Source organism: Pelecanus crispus, chromosome 5, assembly GCF_030463565.1.
Source record: "Pelecanus crispus isolate bPelCri1 chromosome 5, bPelCri1.pri, whole genome shotgun sequence".
Lineage (NCBI taxonomy): Eukaryota > Metazoa > Chordata > Aves > Pelecaniformes > Pelecanidae > Pelecanus > Pelecanus crispus.
Genome location: NC_134647.1, coordinates 6,447,412 through 6,467,495, shown reverse-complemented (window position 1 = coordinate 6,467,495; position 20,084 = coordinate 6,447,412). Strand labels below are relative to the sequence as shown.

The window sequence follows — 20,084 nt, the reverse complement described above, 5'->3', positions numbered from 1 at the left end:
GAAGCCTGGTAAGGGCCGTTAAGGTCTGCTGGTACAGACCAAGAAGACTGTGAAGAAATTATGTATAATACTAATGCAATTAAAGCCATGTACATACTGTACATTTGCACAGAAGACTCTACGTACATAACATATAAAACTACATTCCACTTGCAATGTAGCTCATATTTTTGTATGCAAGAATAAGGATTTATAAACAGATAAGAAGAATACTGTTATCACTTTACCTGGCATCTGTCCACACTATTCTTTTTTCAAAGTGATCTACAGTAAGGCCATTAGGCCAGGCTCCAGTATCCATATCTTTATATATGATCTTTCTTTCCGCTCCGCTCATGGAAGCGGATTCAATGCGAGGAAAATTTGCATCCCAGTCTGTCCAAAACAGAATTCTGGTGAGAGGAAAAGGAAAAGAGATATAAGAAAATATCAAAGCATGCAGAATAATTTCATATGGTTCAATAAGACAATAGTTGGGAAAAAAAGTTGGGAAAAAACATTCACATGTTTTAAATTAAAGGAATAAACATAGATGAATTCGGGCAACTACATAAATTCCTTGAAGTAAAAGGGTAACATGGATGTAATATTTCATTATTAGTGTTAGAGCAATCATGAAACTCAAGAAGTTTTTTAAAAACTAGAAGTTGAATAGCATTCCCTTTTTCATGTCCATTACTACAAATAACAGCTTGTCTTGTCTTCCTTCTATAATTAGAAACCCAGCTCATTAAAAAAAAAATTATAATGAGAGCCTTTGAAAGCAATCCACCATTGAGGAGGATGGGGAGGGGAGAAAGGGAAGAAAACTGATTCGAGGTAGCAGGGATTAAGGAACATGATAAACTAGAGATTTCCATTTATTATTAAGAGTGTTCCAATGAAGACCCCTAGGTTTTGGTATGTCACTAATGAATTTTATACAGATTAGTCTTGCTAAGAAAACTGAAAAGATGCGTTGCATGGTAGGCTCTCTCAGTTATGTACTATCGCCGATTTTTTTCCAATAAGGAGAGCTTTCACGTGTATAACCAAAGAAGTTTCTTGTTAAGTAACAGAAGCAGTGTCACCAAAAGGCCAAAAATACACACTAACTGTTCTTAGCTCATGAAGTTTTCAACAACATACACAATTCTTTTTTCTTTGTTAAAGGAAAGGAAAACTTCTGATATAAAAACTTTTAACTAGTTGTAAAGAGCTAATTGCAGAGAGTCAGGCTGTAACAAAATTTTTGACAAGTAACACCAGACCGCTTCAGTCCTGAACATATATTCTAATGAGGCCTCTCCATTTAGTGCCTGGGAATAGCAGCCGTGACATTTAAATGATAAGAGATAAAGGTATAAAAAGGCCTGTCTTCCTACCAAACTCCGTTCCTAACTCTCTCCCTGGGCGAGGGTCTCTGCTCCGTGCGCGCTGCGTGTGCAGAGAGCTGCGTGCCCGCGCCTGGAGCCAGACGACAGCTCCCGGGGCTTGGCACGTCAGGGGTGCCAGCAGCTGGAGCGAGCGAGGGTGTGCGTGCCAGCGTGCCATCGCTGGCGAAGGCGAAGCCAGGCTGGGGAGTGGGTTACACGGATGGGAGCGTGCCTCTCTCGAGAGGCACCTGAGTTGGCTCCTAGAGGGAGCAGGGGGGCCAGGCTAACTGGCAGAGAGACCATGAGGTCTGGGGCCTGACTGGGAGGCATTTACACGCCGTGCGTGTGGCAGCTGGGGACAGCGAGGATCCAGGGCTAGCTACTGGGTGGGACTGGGTGCCTACGCCCTGCTACAGCAGTGTGTGTGATGGGAGCCTCGCCAGCAGCTGGTGGGGGGCTGCGGCCCGGGGGCCCATAGGTCCTGGAGCCGGCAGCCGGGCAGCCCAGCGACCCGGGGGCCAGCCACGGGGTGACTGCCCGGCTAAACCCAGATGCTGCAGGAATCCGCATTACACATATGTATATATTTCCCACTAGGAGAACTTCATCCTTAACAGCCAAGAGAGGTTAACAGGATGAGACCACTGGTGCTGTTTGTTTGTCTCAGTGCTGAAAGTTTCTGCCTGTGTAGGCCTTTGTGTCCGGTCATGTTTATATGTATATACATTTATGTATGTTGTGTCTGTGCATCTGTGCATGTATGGACTGGGAATACGGGCTCAGCCTCACCGCAGGTTGGAATCAAAGGCACGGAGCTATGGCAGCCTCGCCTCCATTGGGATACAGGATTTGTGCACTCCTAACGCAACCATCTACTTTGAAACATCAGTGTTTGTTTATTCATATTTATTTGTGAAAAGATTGAAGAGCTGTTCCCATCTGTGTTCAGAGATTTTATTCTTTCCTCACTTCTAACAAAATGCAACACACAATTGCTTCTACCTTTTCAAAAGGCAGATGAATCCTTCAGTGTCAGGAAGAGTGGTGATTTGATTTTTCTTCTCCTCCCACCATTTAATTTGAACAACTTATCTGCCAATTCTTCTGCCAACAGGATGCCTCTTTTTAAAGATCTCTATGGATAAGCGATGCACTCTGTAAATAAGGTTTCTAGCATCTGAATTGAGAGGGCAGGGTCCTTACTCATTAAAGCATGTACTTCCTAATGCAGAATTTTAGGTCCCAGAGGGACCTCAGGTCCCAGAATCTGGGACCTTTATCCACTTTTATTTTTATGTCCACAACAGTGTTTCTGAAATAAATATTCAGTGAAGACACATGATAGCCCATAGCAGGTTCCTAAAGGAAATTAAATATGATGATTCTACAAACTCATTATAATTTATATTATTTTTGGCCACATTTAATTTTTTTTTTTTTTCCCCTTCTCTCTGAAAGAACGATATGAGAAGAGGATGTAGCTATTGACCATTACCTTTTGGTCACTCTAAGAGGCTCCATCTACACACAATATTGGGTAACGAAGTTTCTGTAATGAGTTCGCAATTTCATATAGTCTCAAAACACCGCTCTAACTCTAAGAATTGTAAAATATTTGTAGTAGTAGACTGAATTTCAATACAGTATCAGACCAACACCTAGCTCAACAGGTAGTTAAGGGTTCCATGAACAGTTTTACTTCCCTTCCACTACTTAAGTCTATTGACTTAAATTTTAATATAAATGGCATGTATGCATCATTTTTGCTCTGACAAAAAAATGAGAGGTTAATTTTAAAAGGAATCAAAAATATCCTAAGTAATTAATGGTAGTGTTTCTTTTTTACTGTGAAGATTTTAAAATGGAATTGTGAAATACATTTATAAGTTTGATGATTGCTAAAATTACCCTTTATGGGAAACCAGTTTTTATTGTATTAGCATATTACCAAAATCAGGCAATATTTTAATTTAAGCATACATTTTTTAAACACCCAATTTTGGCCTGTTTTAATTAATATTTTGTTCGATATTAGGAAAATATTATACTATTTATTTAAAACATTTAATCATGATAGGCATTAGATAACATACATATTTATGTTAGTAGGCCAAATCTATTACACTGAGTTGATTATGATTAATAATATTCAGGTTTATAGAATATCTCTTACGAATAGGTATAAAAAAATACTGACAGAAGTTGGCAAGCACTATCTCCACTTTAAAGATGGAGAACCAAACACAAAAGGTGGGATTTACCTCACTCCACTTTCAGTCTTCCAGTAACATAAGCATTATACTTTCATAGTCCTACCAAAAAATCAATCTCTAAGTGAGATGAATCACCTTAGAAATACCTACATCTGTCCATTAACCACACAGGAAGGTTAGACCAAAAGCATCAGTTACTATCATCCATATTAAAAAATTAAACTAAATGATCAAGGGAAGTGATTTGCCAACAAATAGACCCCTGTATCTCCTGACTTACCTTTTTCTTAACCCTTTTCATTGGGGCAAAACACACTAATAATGGATTGTATTTCACTCAAAATATACTTTCAAGAACTATTAAAGACAAATTAGGAACTATAACTCATAGCAAAAAACGAAATCAAGTAATCTCACACTTAAACCTCTATCTTTAAAATACTTTGCAACAGGAAAAAGTAATCTTTTTTCTAATTACCCATATCTGGGATCCAAAGCAATAGCCCTTGGATGTTCCATAGCTCCTGCTATTAACGTTGTTCTCAAAGTGCCATCTAGTTTTGCTACTTCAATTTGGTCCAAATTGCTGTCTATCCAGTATATGTTTCCTGCAATCCAATCTACAGTAAGACCTTCAGGTGTGGCCAGGCCATGTTGTACTACCACCTCAATGGCACCAACACCTTAAAAAAGAAAGAGGTGGGGGGGAGGGGGAGGGAGAAAGAGCGAGACTTAAAGAACTAATACAGAGTCTGATGGAGTAAACATGGACATACAAGTCTATCATATGCTCTTGGAGAGAATTCTTGATTAATCTGATGGATGATAATACTTTGTTCCACATGACATTGTTTCTTGACAAATGCGATAGACTGCTGTAAATAAGTGCACTTTTGGCAATATACAAATCAACTTCATTCCACAGTAATAGAAATTTTCAGTTCTGTGATGCTTTAGTAAGTAAAACTCTAAAACTTTCAATAAAGGTCAGAGATCACATGCAGAGTAACACAGGAAACATACATGTGCCCTCTTACCGGGGACCTCTTTTGCAGCATCTGTGAAGGACATGCTCATGCTTCACCTCAAAGTGACTAGGCATACTAGACAAAACTCATGCAGCTCTATTTCAGTTCTTTCTCAATCAGAAAAAGAGAAAACTGAAACATTGTGATGGAGACAGAAATGGCAGGGGGAACCCTGTTTGCACTACACATTTTGAAAAGCTCTACAATAAATAGCCTTACTTTGTTCCTTTGAATTCACATGCACAAGTCATACTGTCGCTGTCTACTAACAGCTCTTCCCTAACAAATACTTCCTCTGGAGGATCTTAAATTTTTTCACACAAACAGCAACTATAGAAGCACTCTGTTAGCCCTCAGGACTTCCAGGAGGGCACAGTGCTTTTTGCAGATGCAAGTCAGTTCTTGAGAGCTACAAGACTAAGGGAGTAAATTATTTTTCTTTTTAATGGAGCACAGAAGTCACGTGGGTTTTGGTATAGTTTGATTATAATACAGTGTGATGACAACAGGCTGCCTTTACTGGTTTCATAAAAACACCACAACCATTAATGAAAAGTAGCAAGTCTTTGGCTGTCTTTACATACTTAGCAGCGTAAGATATTTCTTTCCTGGTCTGGATCTGTGGATATAAAAATACCCACAAATACCATCTACTAAGGAGAAGACAAAAACCCCCAAGCCAAAAACCAAACATGTCGGAGAACATATGCATGAATGTGTACCTGAACTTTTATAAAAGCAGGTTAAATGTGCTTATGAAAGCACCTGAATATACACTTCAACAAAACATTTTGTAGAAACACTTTTGTATATAGTATGTGATTATATTGAGTTATAGGTCATAATTATGTCACCAGGGCAAAGAACAAGTCTTTCTGAATGCTATAAAATTATGAAGTGAAATCTTTCACCTCATGAGAGCGGATAATTTATCAGATGTCTGAAAAATGCTTATACTTTTTTAATAAGGTGAAGGTAAATTACAAAAAATGAAAAAAAAAATCAATATTGCACTCATTGGACCAGGAAGAAACATGAGCCCTTTGCATTTGACATTTTCTTCATCCTATAGCGTATTGCAAAAGGAAACTTTTATAACAAAAAGTCGTCTTCTAGCTGTACATCAAGTACAATCTAGATAGGCACCTTTTTAAAGGCAGATTGCCATCATAAATTCTGTTTCTGTGAATGGTAGCTCAGTTATGATTTATCAGGTCTAACACCCTGTAACTACAGTTGTTCCTACTGTTAAGAAATTAAAGATTAAATTCATACCTCCAGTATCAGAGAGCTTGCCTCTGTAAATTTTGTCCTCTACCACATCTGTCCAGTACAGTAAACTCTGACTGAAATGAAAATCAAGTGCTATTGTATTTCTTAAACCAGGAACTAAGAGGCTGTAGTCACGTTTGTGAAGATCAATTTTTCTGATCTCATGTCGAATAGAAAAAATTATGAAAGCCTCAAATGGATCTGGAAGCAGAAGATTATACATTTCAAAAGAATAATAAAGAAGATACTGTTACATATTGATATAAATGACAAGTGGAATAAGAACAACAGAATACCTTATCAGGACAAAGAGATGATTAAAACAATCTTCTGATAAGGAGTATTTCAAATACATTTTTAGACCCACAGACTTCTCACTTCTCCCCTCTAGCATTATCTTTGATCACAACTAGAGATATTAAACATTATATTCAGGAATATCAAACTCAACTATTGAACCATGTTTTGTAGCTCTACCACAAGGAGTCCATAATTAGAGCTTTAACAAGTCGCATGCTATCAAAATTAAAATCTGTTTTCTCAAAAGTTTCATAAACATGAATCCATTAAATTATACACTGTTTCTAATGCCAGTTAGCTGAAACAATTTACTGAAATATAGATAATGTATCTTTTGAATATAGATAATGTACCTTCTGTTTTCATTTGAACTGCTCTAAAATAAAACCTCACCCTAAACTATCAAGCAAGGAAATGAACATTTTGTATGCGTATTGATACACCCCATCACAAATCCAACTACCACGAAAGTTCTCCTTTCTTTGTTATTCAATTAATGCTAGATTATTTGTGCATGTGATCTTATATCAGATTATATATAAATATCTGTAAACACTCTCTGCATAGGTCAACCATACTATAAAATTGATTTTTTATTATACTTCTCACATATTTTAGATTAGGAAAAGTTTTTCAAACAAGTAGCTGTGTTAATAAAACAAACAAGAAAGACAAAACTTGGATTCTGTAAACTGTTAAATCAACTCAGTAGGTCCACTTGAATAAAGGAAGTTTTTCACACCAATCTTTTTCTGTGGGAAAGTAGCTTTCTTTTTTTTTTCTTTTTTTTTTTCTTTCCATTTTCCATACAATTAAACCTCTATTTTATATAAAAGACAGATTATTGGCAGTTTATGGCAATAGGCAATATTGCATTGCTCTTCTAAAATATTCAAAGAAAAGGTTGCACAAATTATCACCAAATAGAAAGATGCTTATATACCTCTTTTCGAAAAGATTGATTTCATGTTCTTCTCTTGATAACCATTGCACATAGAGATTAAATTATCTATGATGTTTTAAGTTAATCAGGTACCTCAGTAGAGCTATGTTTCTGCTCTTGAAGTACTTGCTCATAATCCGGCTTGGACTTTCCAAATGATCCTGCTATTTGTTAAAGCAATGAATGACTTTCTGCAAAGGCAATTTTTCAAAGCTCTGCAGTAGTTAAATAATTTAATGAAGAACAGGATCACTGACATAAGTAGCTATTTCACAAGTACCAGTTACCTGAACCTCAGAAACACTTTAATGGCACTTCCCAATTTCTGATAAATTGGCAACTATTATGCAAGAGACCACAGACTACTGACATACTGCTTTTTAGGCAATTCCAATGCATAAGAACACACGATGGACATCACCAGTAGCTTCTTTTATGTTTCTTAGGAATTAACACCACAATGGAAAAAAAGAAACCTAATAAATGTGTGCTATGTTGGATGGGTTTTCTTCATTTGAAGCAGACGAAGTCTAGCTTAAGCTACATCACCTATGGTGCAAATTGTCCAGTACACTGATGCAAAGGATTAGAGTTCAATGGGATCTTGACAAATTTAAGGTACCATACTTAAGAATGTAAACCAACAATGAGAAATGGGTAAGAAAATATGTGTAGGCAAAATAACACCATTTTGCTTATTTGGACATTTTGGTTTAGATGAGCAGGTCACATGCTGCTTTTTTCCCCTGCTTTCTTACCTTTCCCATAACAATGCAAAGATGTAAATTCAGATCCTTGGTTATTGTGGCTAATATACAGTCAAGTCACCGATATGATACTACATAAACCAAAAGAATGACTGAGACAAACAAGAGGCATTGCATCTTTCTGGAAAGAATTCAGAAAGCAGACAGAAACGAGTTTTACATAGGTTCGTCTATGATAAGGCTATTTAAATACAGCCAAGTGGACAGTAGTAATTATTGCCTGGCTGGTGAAGTGTGAGCCAGAGGCCAGCCACCAGTCTGCTTTCCATCAGGTTGCAATCAATCACCATAGCCTGGATGACTTGGCCTGGTGGGTTGACCCTGGCTGGACGCCAGGTGCCCACCAAAGCTGCTCTATCACTGCCCTCCTCAGCTGGGCAGGGGAGAGAAAATATAACAAAAGGCTCGTGGGTTGAGATAAGGACAGGGAGAGATCATTTACCAATTACGGTCACAGGCAAAACAGACTCAACTTGGGGAAATTAGTTTGATTTATTACCAGTCAGAGTAGGGTAATGAGAAAATAAAAACTAAATCTTAAAACACCTTCCTCCCAACCCTCCCCATCTTCCCAGGCTCAACTTCACTCCCGATTTCTCTGCCGCCTCCCCCCCGAGGGGTACAGGGGGACGGGGAATGGGGGCTGCGGTCAGTTCATCACTCATTGTCTCTGCCGCTCCTTCCTCCTCAGGGGAGGACTCCTCACACTCCTCCCCTGCTCCAGCGTGGGGTCCCTCCCATGGCAGACAGTCCTCATGAACTTCTGCAGTGTGGGTCCTTCCCACAGGCTGCAGTTCTTCATGCACTGCTCCAGCGTGGGTCCCTTCCATGGGTGCAGCCCCTCAGGAGTAGCCTGCTCCAGCGTGGGTCCCCCGCGGGGTCCCCAGCCCTGCCAGCAAACCTGCTCCAGCCTGGGCTCCTCTCTCCACGGGGCCACAGCTCCTGCCAGGAGCCTGCTCCAGCGCAGGCTTCCCCCGGGGTCCCAGCCTCCTTGGGGCACATCCCCCTGCTCCGGCGTGGGCTCCTCCCTGGGTGCAGGTGGTTCTCTGCTCCCCGGGGGCCTCCATGGGTGCAGGGGCACAGCTGCCTCACCAGAGGCTGCACCAGGGCTGCAGGGGAATCTCTGCTCCATGCCTGGAGCACCTCCTGCCCTCCTTCGGCACTGGCCTTGCGGGCTGCACAGTTGTTCCTCTCACATATTCTCACTCCTCTCTTCTGAGTGTTGCTGCAGTTATGCAGGATTTTTTTCACCTTCTTAAATCTGTTACCCCAGAGGCACTACCACGGTCACTGATGGGCTCGGCCTTGGCCAGCGTTGGGTCCATCTCGGAGCCAGCTGGCATTGGCTCTGTCGGGCATGGGGGAAGCTTCTGGTATCTTCTCACAGAAGCCACCCCTGTAGCCCCCACTGCTACCAAAATCTTGCAACGCAAACCCAATACACTGGAGTATTCTAGAATTACACTTTTTACTGCCTGACCCCTGCTATTATTGTATGTGTAGTAACATGTTTCAAGGATAATAAGCTGCATAAAATTGAGTGATGGAATACCATATCTGTAGGAAAGAATCTTATCTGCAGGAAAGAATCTAGAAAATTAGATCAACAATAGCATGGCACTGTAAATAAGGTCAACACAAGGTTTGCACTTGAAATGAAAATTACATAACCCTTCCACTCCCTCCTCCTAAGCTTAGGTGAAGACAGGCTACAGTTCTGTACCCTGTTCTGAGCACGGCTCATAAAGAAGAATGTGAACCAACTACAGGAATGCAAAAGGAAATCAGCAAGTATTGTAAGAGGTCTAGAAACTATGGCCTGCAAGGAAAGAATGAGCAAACTGGTATTGCTTAGTTTAAAGAACAAAGGAATAAGATGATGAGTGGAAGCACATAAAATTCTCCAAAGACATAAAAGGCTGATGACCTGAAAATGGGAAAAAAACCCTTGTTTTCTATAAAAATAAGAAGCAGGCCAAGGATTAAAGGTTTAAACTGGAGCAGGAAGACTCAGAAAGACTAGGAAAAAAAAAAATCTTAAGGAGTGTGAGGCACTGAAATATCTCACCCCTGGGAAACCTGGAGTTCAGCACTGAAGATGTCTTGAAGGTCTTTGAAAGCAGATAAACAACAGTAGTCTTAGATAGCCTTTGATCCTCCTTCCAACCTTATCATTCAATGACTGCATAAAATGAGCTATACTATAGTGAATTAGAATTTTCAGACTGAATCAAATCAATTTTATTTAAGGTTATGCTTCCATCACCATATAAAACAAAAATTTGAAGTTATTTTCCATTTGATTCCTCTTCTGGAAATTGAGAGCAAATAATTTTGATTTTACCAATTGATTAACAGTATTTTCATAAAATCTCACCTTAACTCATTCAATGTAATGGTTATTGATTCCATTCTTTAAAGCTTTTCTTAAAAGTAATTGATAAAAATTTTTTTGAGAAAAAGTCATACATTTCTGTACCTTCTGATTTCATGACTGCACCAAGCTTTTTTACCATATAGGTAACTGTATAAAATATATGATACAAACATAAAGCATGAACTGCATTAACAGTTGTATGAAAAAATTCTGATAGAAGAAAACTTCCTAAACAACACACTCAAAAAAGACTGTATAGAAAGAATGCTACTTCACCTTTTCCAGTGATTTTAATTTAAAATTCTTTCTTGGGAAAAATGCTAAGTGAAGCTTACTGTAACAACATCAGCACAGGAATCAACCCAACACTGTACTTTCATGAAATTGAGCTCAAAAGAAAATGATAACTTTAAAGAGTCTGGGAAAAATCTTCCTTAAAAGTTCGTCATTGCTCAGAGAAGATTGAACCATCCCTTTTTTTTTTCCCCTCTTCATTTTCGTATTGAAAGCTATGTGGAAATTATTACAAAACTGAATTTAAACCCAGCTAAACCAGATAAAATATACAGACACATCATCCTCTCTTCCAAATATATATATCTCTAGTGATTCCCACAGCTTAGAAAATGTTGACAGTAATTTTTTAACTAAATCTACACTAAGTTTCTGAGTGTTTCGGAGTTCATCTAACTTTTATTATACCAAATTCTGAAAGGCTGAACATAAACATGAAATTTAAATATCTTTCAAGAACATTTTTTTTTCTGTATGCTTATTATCGTCTAGAAGAGTTCAAGTGCAATATATCAGCACAACTTATTTTGAAATGTGTTCCAAGAGAAACTAGGTAGAAGAGTATGAAAATATATAATTTATATTGACTTTCTATCTGAATAGTGGAGCTCTGTAGCATACTTTTAGTTCAATCAATACAAATTTAAACGTGAATGAAACATTTAGTCTTTGGGAAGTCAGTAATGTAACAGTACACATGCCAGAATAGCAAACAGCGAACAATGAAAACAAGAGATATGGAGAGTGAAGAAACTCTGAACGAGAAAAACACAACAAGAAATGAAGAGAAGATAAGCAGAAATAAGGAAAAACAGGGGAAACTAAGAGAAAGACATTGAAAGAGACACTGAAAGAGAAACTAAAAAGAAAAGAACTCTCAATTCAGGCAATTTATTTCTATATACTTCTTATTCCATAACTCATTATATTTCTCTGGTAATTCATTAGATTCCTCTGACAAACACGCTATTTGATTCTGATATGCCATCCAAAAAAAAAAACAAATCACATACATTACTGCATTTTCAGCATTCATATTCCCATTAGATTTCTGATGGACACTCAAATAAATGTTTTCACGATATTTGGAAAAGTGCTGCATACTAACTTTACAGGTTATTGCTGTGTATTGGTGAAATGTTTGACTGTATGTAGGAAAGTGCTATTTTAGATAGCAAATAATGTGGCTAAGGGCAAGGTAATAATTTTCTTCTGAGTAATTTTTTTCTCCTGCAAAAGATTATTAGTTACTGCTCTAATATAATACACATCTACTACTGGTTCAAGGCATTTTAAATCACTATCGTTATTTTAAGCATTACTTTATACCAACTGGTATTATTGAAGAAGTAGTTTGGCATTTGGGGGACTGTTTATCTTCGCAAGATCACTTTGAACTCTTCTTGTAATAGGATTATATGAAAGCTTTTTTCTATATTTTATGTTCACTTAAGATCTCATGCACAGAGACATAAATGGTGTGGACATTTTGAGGCTAACAGATTCACAAATGAGACCAAAATTGTGCTCACTTTACTAAAATGCTATTCACACAGTCAACAACTAAAGTATTTGTATAAATATATTTATATAAATATATTATATAAATACTTCAGAGTATTTATCATGCCTTTCAAATGAAATAAACTGAAAGGGGCCAAGATTATTAGTGACTATAAAAACATATGTCATATTTAACATGGAATAATTTTGTTGCAGCTTTGATGGCATTAGGCTTGTATCTTTACGATTTGTAAAGAAAGGTATATTTTTTCTTTATACCAGCTGACATCACTGGTCTTGGATAATATATTTAATATTGCATTCTTTGAGAAAATCTGTAAAAATCAATTTGTAACTTCAGATTCTCAGCAACATCAGTAAACATTAAGCAGAAATATCTTACGGGCTTAAGACAACCTGAAAAACTGCAGTCTCACTTTCTTACTTTTCAGCACAAGTGAGTATATTTCACTTTGGTTTTTTTTTCCCTTAGCTTCCAAATACTGGTCATTTCTATTTGCTTTAAGTTAAAGTTTGTTTCAAGCTTTCCTCCACCAGGTTACTAACACTGTATTAAAGGCTTTTAGTCCTTTAATTTGTGTAACCCAGTAAGAATGCACCTTTTGAATTACTGGAAATGTGCATAATAAAACAAATTAGACTGATCAAAAGTCAATGAGAATAAGAGTAAAGCAGTGCCATAAAATAAGAATTTTAACAGCACTAAAATAAAATTCAGATATACAGAATGACAGTTATATGCCAGTGAAACATGCTTTGAGAGCCTACTATCAGCATAGCTCAGTAACATCTGAACAATATACCTTCTTGATCTCATACTGTAGTAGTAACTATTTACATACGATAGTAACAAATATGGAGACACAAAGATTCAATTTGGACATCATTCTGGAAATTATAAGAACAGTTATTCCAGCCTGATGAACGTAAACGACATTCTTAATGAATTAAAAAAAAAAATAGCTCAAAGGCAAGATGTGCAATTTAAGAGAACATCCATGACATAAAACTAAATTTTAATTTTTCATTGTTTTGGTAAAGAAAGAGAAACATTATTTTTATTACATGCAATAGGTATTTTGGCCATAAGTAAATTATGGGCTTCATTACTACTGTAACAAAGTCCTAAAATGTTTTGTAAATTAGCTCAAACACTGTCAAAGCAGAAGGATTAGAATTTGCCTTTTCTGAAATATGGACCATTAAGTTGGCTGCTAGCTACTAAATTATTTCAGGTGACTAGCAATAGGAGACTTGGGCTTTTATTTCTAGCTTACTGATTCAGAATTTTTTCGTGTGATTCGTCTGAGGAAATGCTGAGTATCTGGAATAAATCAAGAATATCTTAATCATGATATCTATTGAATTATGAAATATCAAAATAAATGATAGACAGTTTTGGAGATAGTTCTACTGAGAATTTATAAGATACTGTCAAAGAATAAAGATAAGAAAGAATAAAAATATGAAAGAATCCTAAACTGAAATTTTTAAAATCTAGACAGCAAAATTAGTGCTATTTTTAACTCCGTACAGGGGGGTAAAGATGTGATGACAGCTTATATTGCACATACATGTTTGTATTTCACATACATATTCACACTGCACTTGAAAAAGACACCCCTAACATAGTTTCTAAATCATGCTTCAGTACGTATCAACAGTGAACAATGAGGGGAATGCATTCCCCTCTCCCGTTTTTGCTTACGTTGGTTTTCTTGACTAGTGAGCTGAACGGGCTTACTGATGTAAAAAACAAAAGTACCAGAATGTCATAGGTGAAAAATAGCTTAAATTGTGAACGCTAACAGGCAGCAGATAATTGACTATATGTGTGCGCACGCACGTTCAGAATTAAACTTCTGAACCCTCAAGTAATACTGATCAATATCATGGTGTCACAGATTGATCCATTTCTTCGAAATACATAGTAAATCCCCCATATTCCATATATATATACACACACACTTTTTTATATATATATCCCCTGCATATTGAATATACATGAAAAACTGTATAGAATTTCAAACAACTTAGAAATTATTTCGTATTAACATTCTTAGAAAGTCTTAGAAGCAATAAACTAATATTGTAATACCCCTTCATCCTGCCTCCAAGAATGGGGACAGCTTTAATGGGTTCATCAGACTGCTATCAGCCCCACATTTGAATAATCCAAGCCTGTATTTCTTATTAAAAAAAGAGGAAATACCTCTCACTAAAAGGACATAACAGCTATTAACAACTGGAATATTGAAAATACACTGAATTTCAACTTACCAGTACTAACACAGTTTTCTCCATCTTTACTGAGCTTCCAGCCTTCGTAACATGAGCACTTGACAGTATTTTTATGCTGTTCACATACTTGACTACACTTAAGGTGCTTGGTACAGTAATCCATAATCTCACAAGTTTTGTTGTCTATACTAAGACTGAATCCTGCAGGGCAGGAGCATACAATTCTTCCTCCGGGAACCACAGAACATTGATGGCTACATCCACCATTGTTAAGTGAACATTCATCTGAAATAACATGGGGGGAAAAAAAAAAAAAAAAAAAGGCTACAAGGGCTGTCAGTAATATTGCATATTCTTGAAGTCACCAGGTCAACTAAAACACATGAAAGGCCCCTAAAAAGCGCAAACTGAATTTTACATTTGTTAAACAGCTTTCTATATTTATTTTTTAAATTATCTAATTTGTAAGTATTCAGCATGGCAGCTTGATGGCAATGTTTCAGGATTTTAGAATGGCAGATGTACAGTGTATATACATTTTTACAGACTTTCATGCATATTAATTCACTTAAGAATTAAAGTGTCCATACAGAGTCAGTCCAAAGACCATTATGGGTCAACCACCTTCAGTGGTGACCAAAGGCTGATGCACAGAGAATAAGCAGACTTTCCCAAATACTTCACTTGCCTCCAGCCACTTGAGCTTGTGGGGGGAAGGCTCCAACTCTTAGTCTTCTGTAGCTATGTCCCAAGACACTTGTCAAAGAAACACGTACAAGTAAGAATTAAAAATGAGGATTTTTTTTCTCCTCCTTTTCCAATAACAGCTACCAGAGAATACTACTTCTGCATTCTCTGTGTCACTGCTCTCGCATTATATCCTGCAGGTAACTGATGATTTGCAAAGCTCTGCTAAATGGATTGAAGGTGATTTGTGAAACCTTTAAAGCATCTGAATTAAAAGCATGCTAATTGTGTCTGTGAGAAATTCTGTGACCTCTGAAGCAAAAAAGCGTAGAACTACTCCTTACCTGATACTACTACTGACATCCAGGGAATCAATGGGAGGACCAAACTAGTCCATTGTTACACTGGAAACTAGGCTTCACTTTTATTCTTTAATCTATTGGTGTCTTTTAGCTATTTTGCTTGATTCTAACAGGTCTCTGAAAGCCTTGCTCACTTGTGATAAGATGTATAAAACACAACAGTTTTCTACAGAAGAATTATTTCCTTCCCACTAAAAAAATAAAAAAAAAAAAGCCCTTTTAACAGTCCTCTGTTCAGATTTCAAGTCTGGGGCTTTTTGTGGGTTGTTTTTTTTTTTTATCATGACAAGAAAGGATAAAGGTCCTTAATGTGTCTAACATGCAAATGTGTTGCCCAACATCCCGTATTTGTCCTTCACTTTATGTTTAGGTATGTTTTAAAACGAAATAATTAACAACTGCTGAAATACTTGTTGACTAATAACACACCGTCTAAGAGTTGTAACAACCGTTAAAAACCAAGCTTGGCCCTATACAGTATCCAGTGGGACACAGCTCTCATAATGGGCTAATACTTGTAGGAAGATAATTGTCCAAACACAGAAATAGCATAGAAATAATACAAATGACCTTGCGCTATAATTTCTTTCACTTGGGGTCTAGGCAGCATGGGATTCATACGCAGCTCTCAGAGGATATAGGTCTACAACATAATATTAACAGAGGAACACTGAATTTAAGATCCCCTCTTCCAGCACAGCCTGCAGCCCAGCAGAGCAGGACAGCGTAAAGGTCTCTCTGCCGTATCCTGCAGCAGCTTTTGCCCAGCCAGTGAACTCTGCCCCCCGTGCTAAGCAATTCAGGTGACTCAGCACAGCCCAGTGCAGGGTCTCTCAGTAAAGATAGATCCTAGAGGGTGAAAATGCTTGTAAACATCTCCAAATGCTTTGTAACAGAATGCTGGAGACTGTAAAACATTTTATGCAAAGCAAGGTCAGTGGGGAGAGGCAAATTGCTGATATAATAAAAAAGAATTATAAAATTACCTCAATTTTTCCTACAAACCATGTTTCACTTCTTATCCCTAAACCATCACTATAGTACAATACTGCTGCTATAGATTCTTTTAAAATCTATTCATTTTATCTTTGCATCTATTTCATAATAATTCAATTATCTGTTATACTTCTGTCAGACTTATAAAATCATTTTTGTACATTTTTTACTGAACACTGAATACAATTTTGCTGAGATAACCTACATGCCATGAAATCCTTTCAACACCACCATCAGGGAGACATGTTAACTCCTCCTAGTCCTCCCAATGCATTTCTTCATGAACTCCTACACAGCTACTGACAGGATTCTATCAACTCAAGCTTCTGCAGTTTGAGAGAACTGCAAATTAGCCTAAATCCTTTCATATATACCAGAACCTTTTAAATTGTTTACCTCCAGGAGTATTTTAAGGGGTTAGGAAACGAAAAACTTACCTAAGGAACTATGTTTTCCCTTATTTGAAGAAAACTAATACTTAAAGCACAAAACGATATGATTTAAATTTAAAAAAATCCTCACATAGGCTACTGTGATAAAATTTCAGTAAGGTTAACATGAGAACTGTTTTTTCAACAGGAAGTATTGTGACAGACAATATCAAAAATGATCAGGAAAATGTGTCTAAAAGAAGTACCACAAAGATCGCCTTCATCAGATCCATCAGGACAATCTCTTCTCCCATTGCAGAGCTTCTCAGGCTGTAGGCAGATGGAGGTATCATTAGCACAAGGGTATTTTGGTGGTCCACACATATAGCCCTCGCAATTATCCTCATCAGACTGATCCTCACAATCAATATCGCCATCACATAGCCACGCTTTGCTAATGCATCTCCCTTGGAGAAAAGAGACAATAAACACAGGAAATCAGACTGGAAGCAAACTTTTGAAAAAACCTTCAGTAACATTACACAGATTTTTTTTGTTGTTGTTATGCTTATTAATAGTACTTTCCTCGGAAGCATCATCCACATCAGTGTTGACAGTCTAATTTTCCAAACAACATCAATCCTAATTATTTGTCTGCTGAACAGATTTGCACACAGGCAGGACACATCCTCATAATCTGTTAAATATACCAAAGTATCCTAAAATATTTAAAGGTGTTTTTTTTTTTTTAATTTCTGCTTTTCTTCATCTCCCTTCCTTTATCTTCTACTCCAACAGCCTTCCATAGGAGCAATGTTTCAATAGATGACTTTATATTAGCATGGGTTTGAGAAACAAAAATCTCTCTAGGAAGTATACACAATACATTCCCAGATTATGTCAGATAAATGTTCAGCTTTTAGACAAAATAACTACAGCAGATGAAATTTCTTACATGAGTTCAGTTTTATCAAACCAGGCTTCAGATCATTTCCTTCATTCCTCAAAAGGGGGGGAAACAAATGTCCACTTTTGTACTGATCATCAATGTTTAGAGATGCAAGACAGTCTCTTGATTGAGAAAGGGGTTATGATCTTTAAAAAACATACATGTATTAAATTAGAATCACCCAAGCCAGGGATTTTAATAGGTGAAAAATAACCGAGAATGTGAATGCTGCCACTTACAAGTGCGCGCATGTGTGTGCTCCTGTCCCTAACTATTCTTCAGCTCTAAAGCATGAACTTGTGACTTGCTAGCTACCACCACTAGGGACTAGTTGTAAATTTTTATAACACCTGGACTGAACAGAAGTGGCATGGACTTTATTCTCCAATTAATAAAGAGACAACATCTCTGATGAGTCACCATCCCTGGAGGTATTTAAAAGATGTGTAGACTTGGCATGTAGGGAGGTGGTTTAGTGGTGGACTTGGTAGTGTTAGGTTTACGGTTGGACTTGATGATCTTAAAGGTCTTTTCCAACCTAAATGATTCTATGATTCTATTCTATGATTCTAACAGGTAGAATCATGGGTTAGGAAGCTGATCTTCCACTTTGTTTCTGCCTATAAACTATTTAGGTAGAGAAAATCAGGCTGGAATGCAAAGGAAGGTCCTGGAAACGTGTGGATCCGTTGACAGCAATGGTAGTGGATGCCCAGGGACTGGCTGGTTTCGCCCAAGACTGGTAACTGCAAAATGTTTCACAGCATGAACTGACATGACTTTCTGCCCAACCTTCCCAGTTTAGCAGCAATCTTCCCAATAGGAAATTGAGACTGATTATGACTTTGGGGGGGAAGCAAGCGAGCAAGTGTGTGAAATAATCAACTAGGGTAAAACTCTGATCTCCTTGGTTCTTCAATACCTGTCACTGCCAAATTCACTATAAGCTGTCTTTTACTCTGTATCACCCGTGGCATGGTTCAATATAAAACCACCTCGAAAAAGATTCTGTACAGCTGTCCACACAATGTAGCAACTGTCCCTAACTGTAACTCTACTGTCTGCCATAATACAGTAGCAGATTTCAATTTCCTTCAAAGAAAATATTTGCTTAAGATTAGTGTAAGGCTTTTTGTTTGATATTTTAGTCTTCTTTTAATGGGAAGGGTGCCGTCATCCTCACAGAATGACAATGAGAAAAAATACAGTGAAACAAGAACAATGAAAAAAATATGTTTCTGTAGCATCTCACAAGGCAAATGGAGACTGCTTTCACTTTTGGTGAACAAAAGCAAGAAGTGAAACCTCAGGATCACACTACCGTGAATGTGGTTTCAAACAACAGAATGTAATTTTACCAGTGCAAAATCACCTGGAAAACTGAAACAGGGAGTGGTGTCAATTAGAATGAAAAGCTTTCATCATTTTCTAGAATAGTCAAAGTCTCAAATGTCCTACACTGAAAAGACAGACTTCCACAGACACAAGAAAACAAAGTTGTATGCGTGATATGTATGTGGTTTATCCTTACATGCAACCACAAGTGTTTCAAAAAAGTGTCCATATTCATTATTATCTTGAAATTGTCATTGATTTTATATATTATTATAACACAGCAGTAGAATGAAAGCTAATGAAAAACACCAACGTCAAGCGTACTAACCAGATCCCAGAGTAAATTGACGTTGCTTCCAGTAGAGCTCCTAATCTGTTTTTTAATCTTTTATACATACAAATGTTTACAGAGCAAATCATTTTTCCTGCCTTTCTCTTACCTTAATGAAGATATATTTTACAATAAAATATTCATCTTCCACTATGATAGCTATGACATGTTCTTAAGCAGAATGTACTTACACAGAATTAATCTTTGCCAAAACTCGAAAGAGATGGACTTAATGAAGTATTATGACTGTCTTGAAATCATTACTTAAAATTCACTGAAGTATTTTTGCTTTATTGCTCCTTATTGAAATTCACATTTTCAGTTTCCAGGAACCTTTTTAGTAAAATTCCATCACAAATTAATTGCCTCAATGGATACATCTGTTCTTTTCCATAGCTCTTTTGTGTAACACAGAAGAAATACATGTAAAGTAGTGAATCAGAAGTTCTGAAGCAACAAATATGTGGGAAAGCTGGATCCAAATGCTTCTCTAACATTTTTTATTTCCTACAAATACTAGCAAGTACAACAGAATTAACTTTTCATATACCGTTCAGTCTTTGTTGGGATACTGAGCCCAGGAAGTTTTTCAACTGATTATATATTCAACTGTAGAAAAACTGCTTTGGTGGAGCATTAATTGCGTTCCGTTTCCTCTTACAGTTACTTCTTACTGCCTAAAGCTGCTGTAATGCCTTCCTAACCTACAGAATGGACTCAATCTCATTCCTGTCAAAAT

The 20,084-nt window shown here is 37.1% G+C and overlaps 1 protein-coding gene across 1 annotated transcript in view; it reads right to left on the bottom strand.

The window, feature by feature from the left end:
* Positions 1–20,084, bottom strand: part of LRP1B (LDL receptor related protein 1B) — a 584,315-nt gene that overhangs the window by 237,656 nt on the left and 326,575 nt on the right. Inside the window, exons 21-25 of the mRNA XM_075711708.1 lie at positions 16,997–17,197; positions 14,354–14,599; positions 5,872–6,069; positions 4,047–4,251; positions 228–392 (exon numbers count right to left, since the gene is read on the bottom strand). Coding sequence (XP_075567823.1) covers positions 228–392; positions 4,047–4,251; positions 5,872–6,069; positions 14,354–14,599; positions 16,997–17,197 — 1,015 coding nt within the window. The remainder of the gene's footprint in view (positions 1–227; positions 393–4,046; positions 4,252–5,871; positions 6,070–14,353; positions 14,600–16,996; positions 17,198–20,084) is intronic.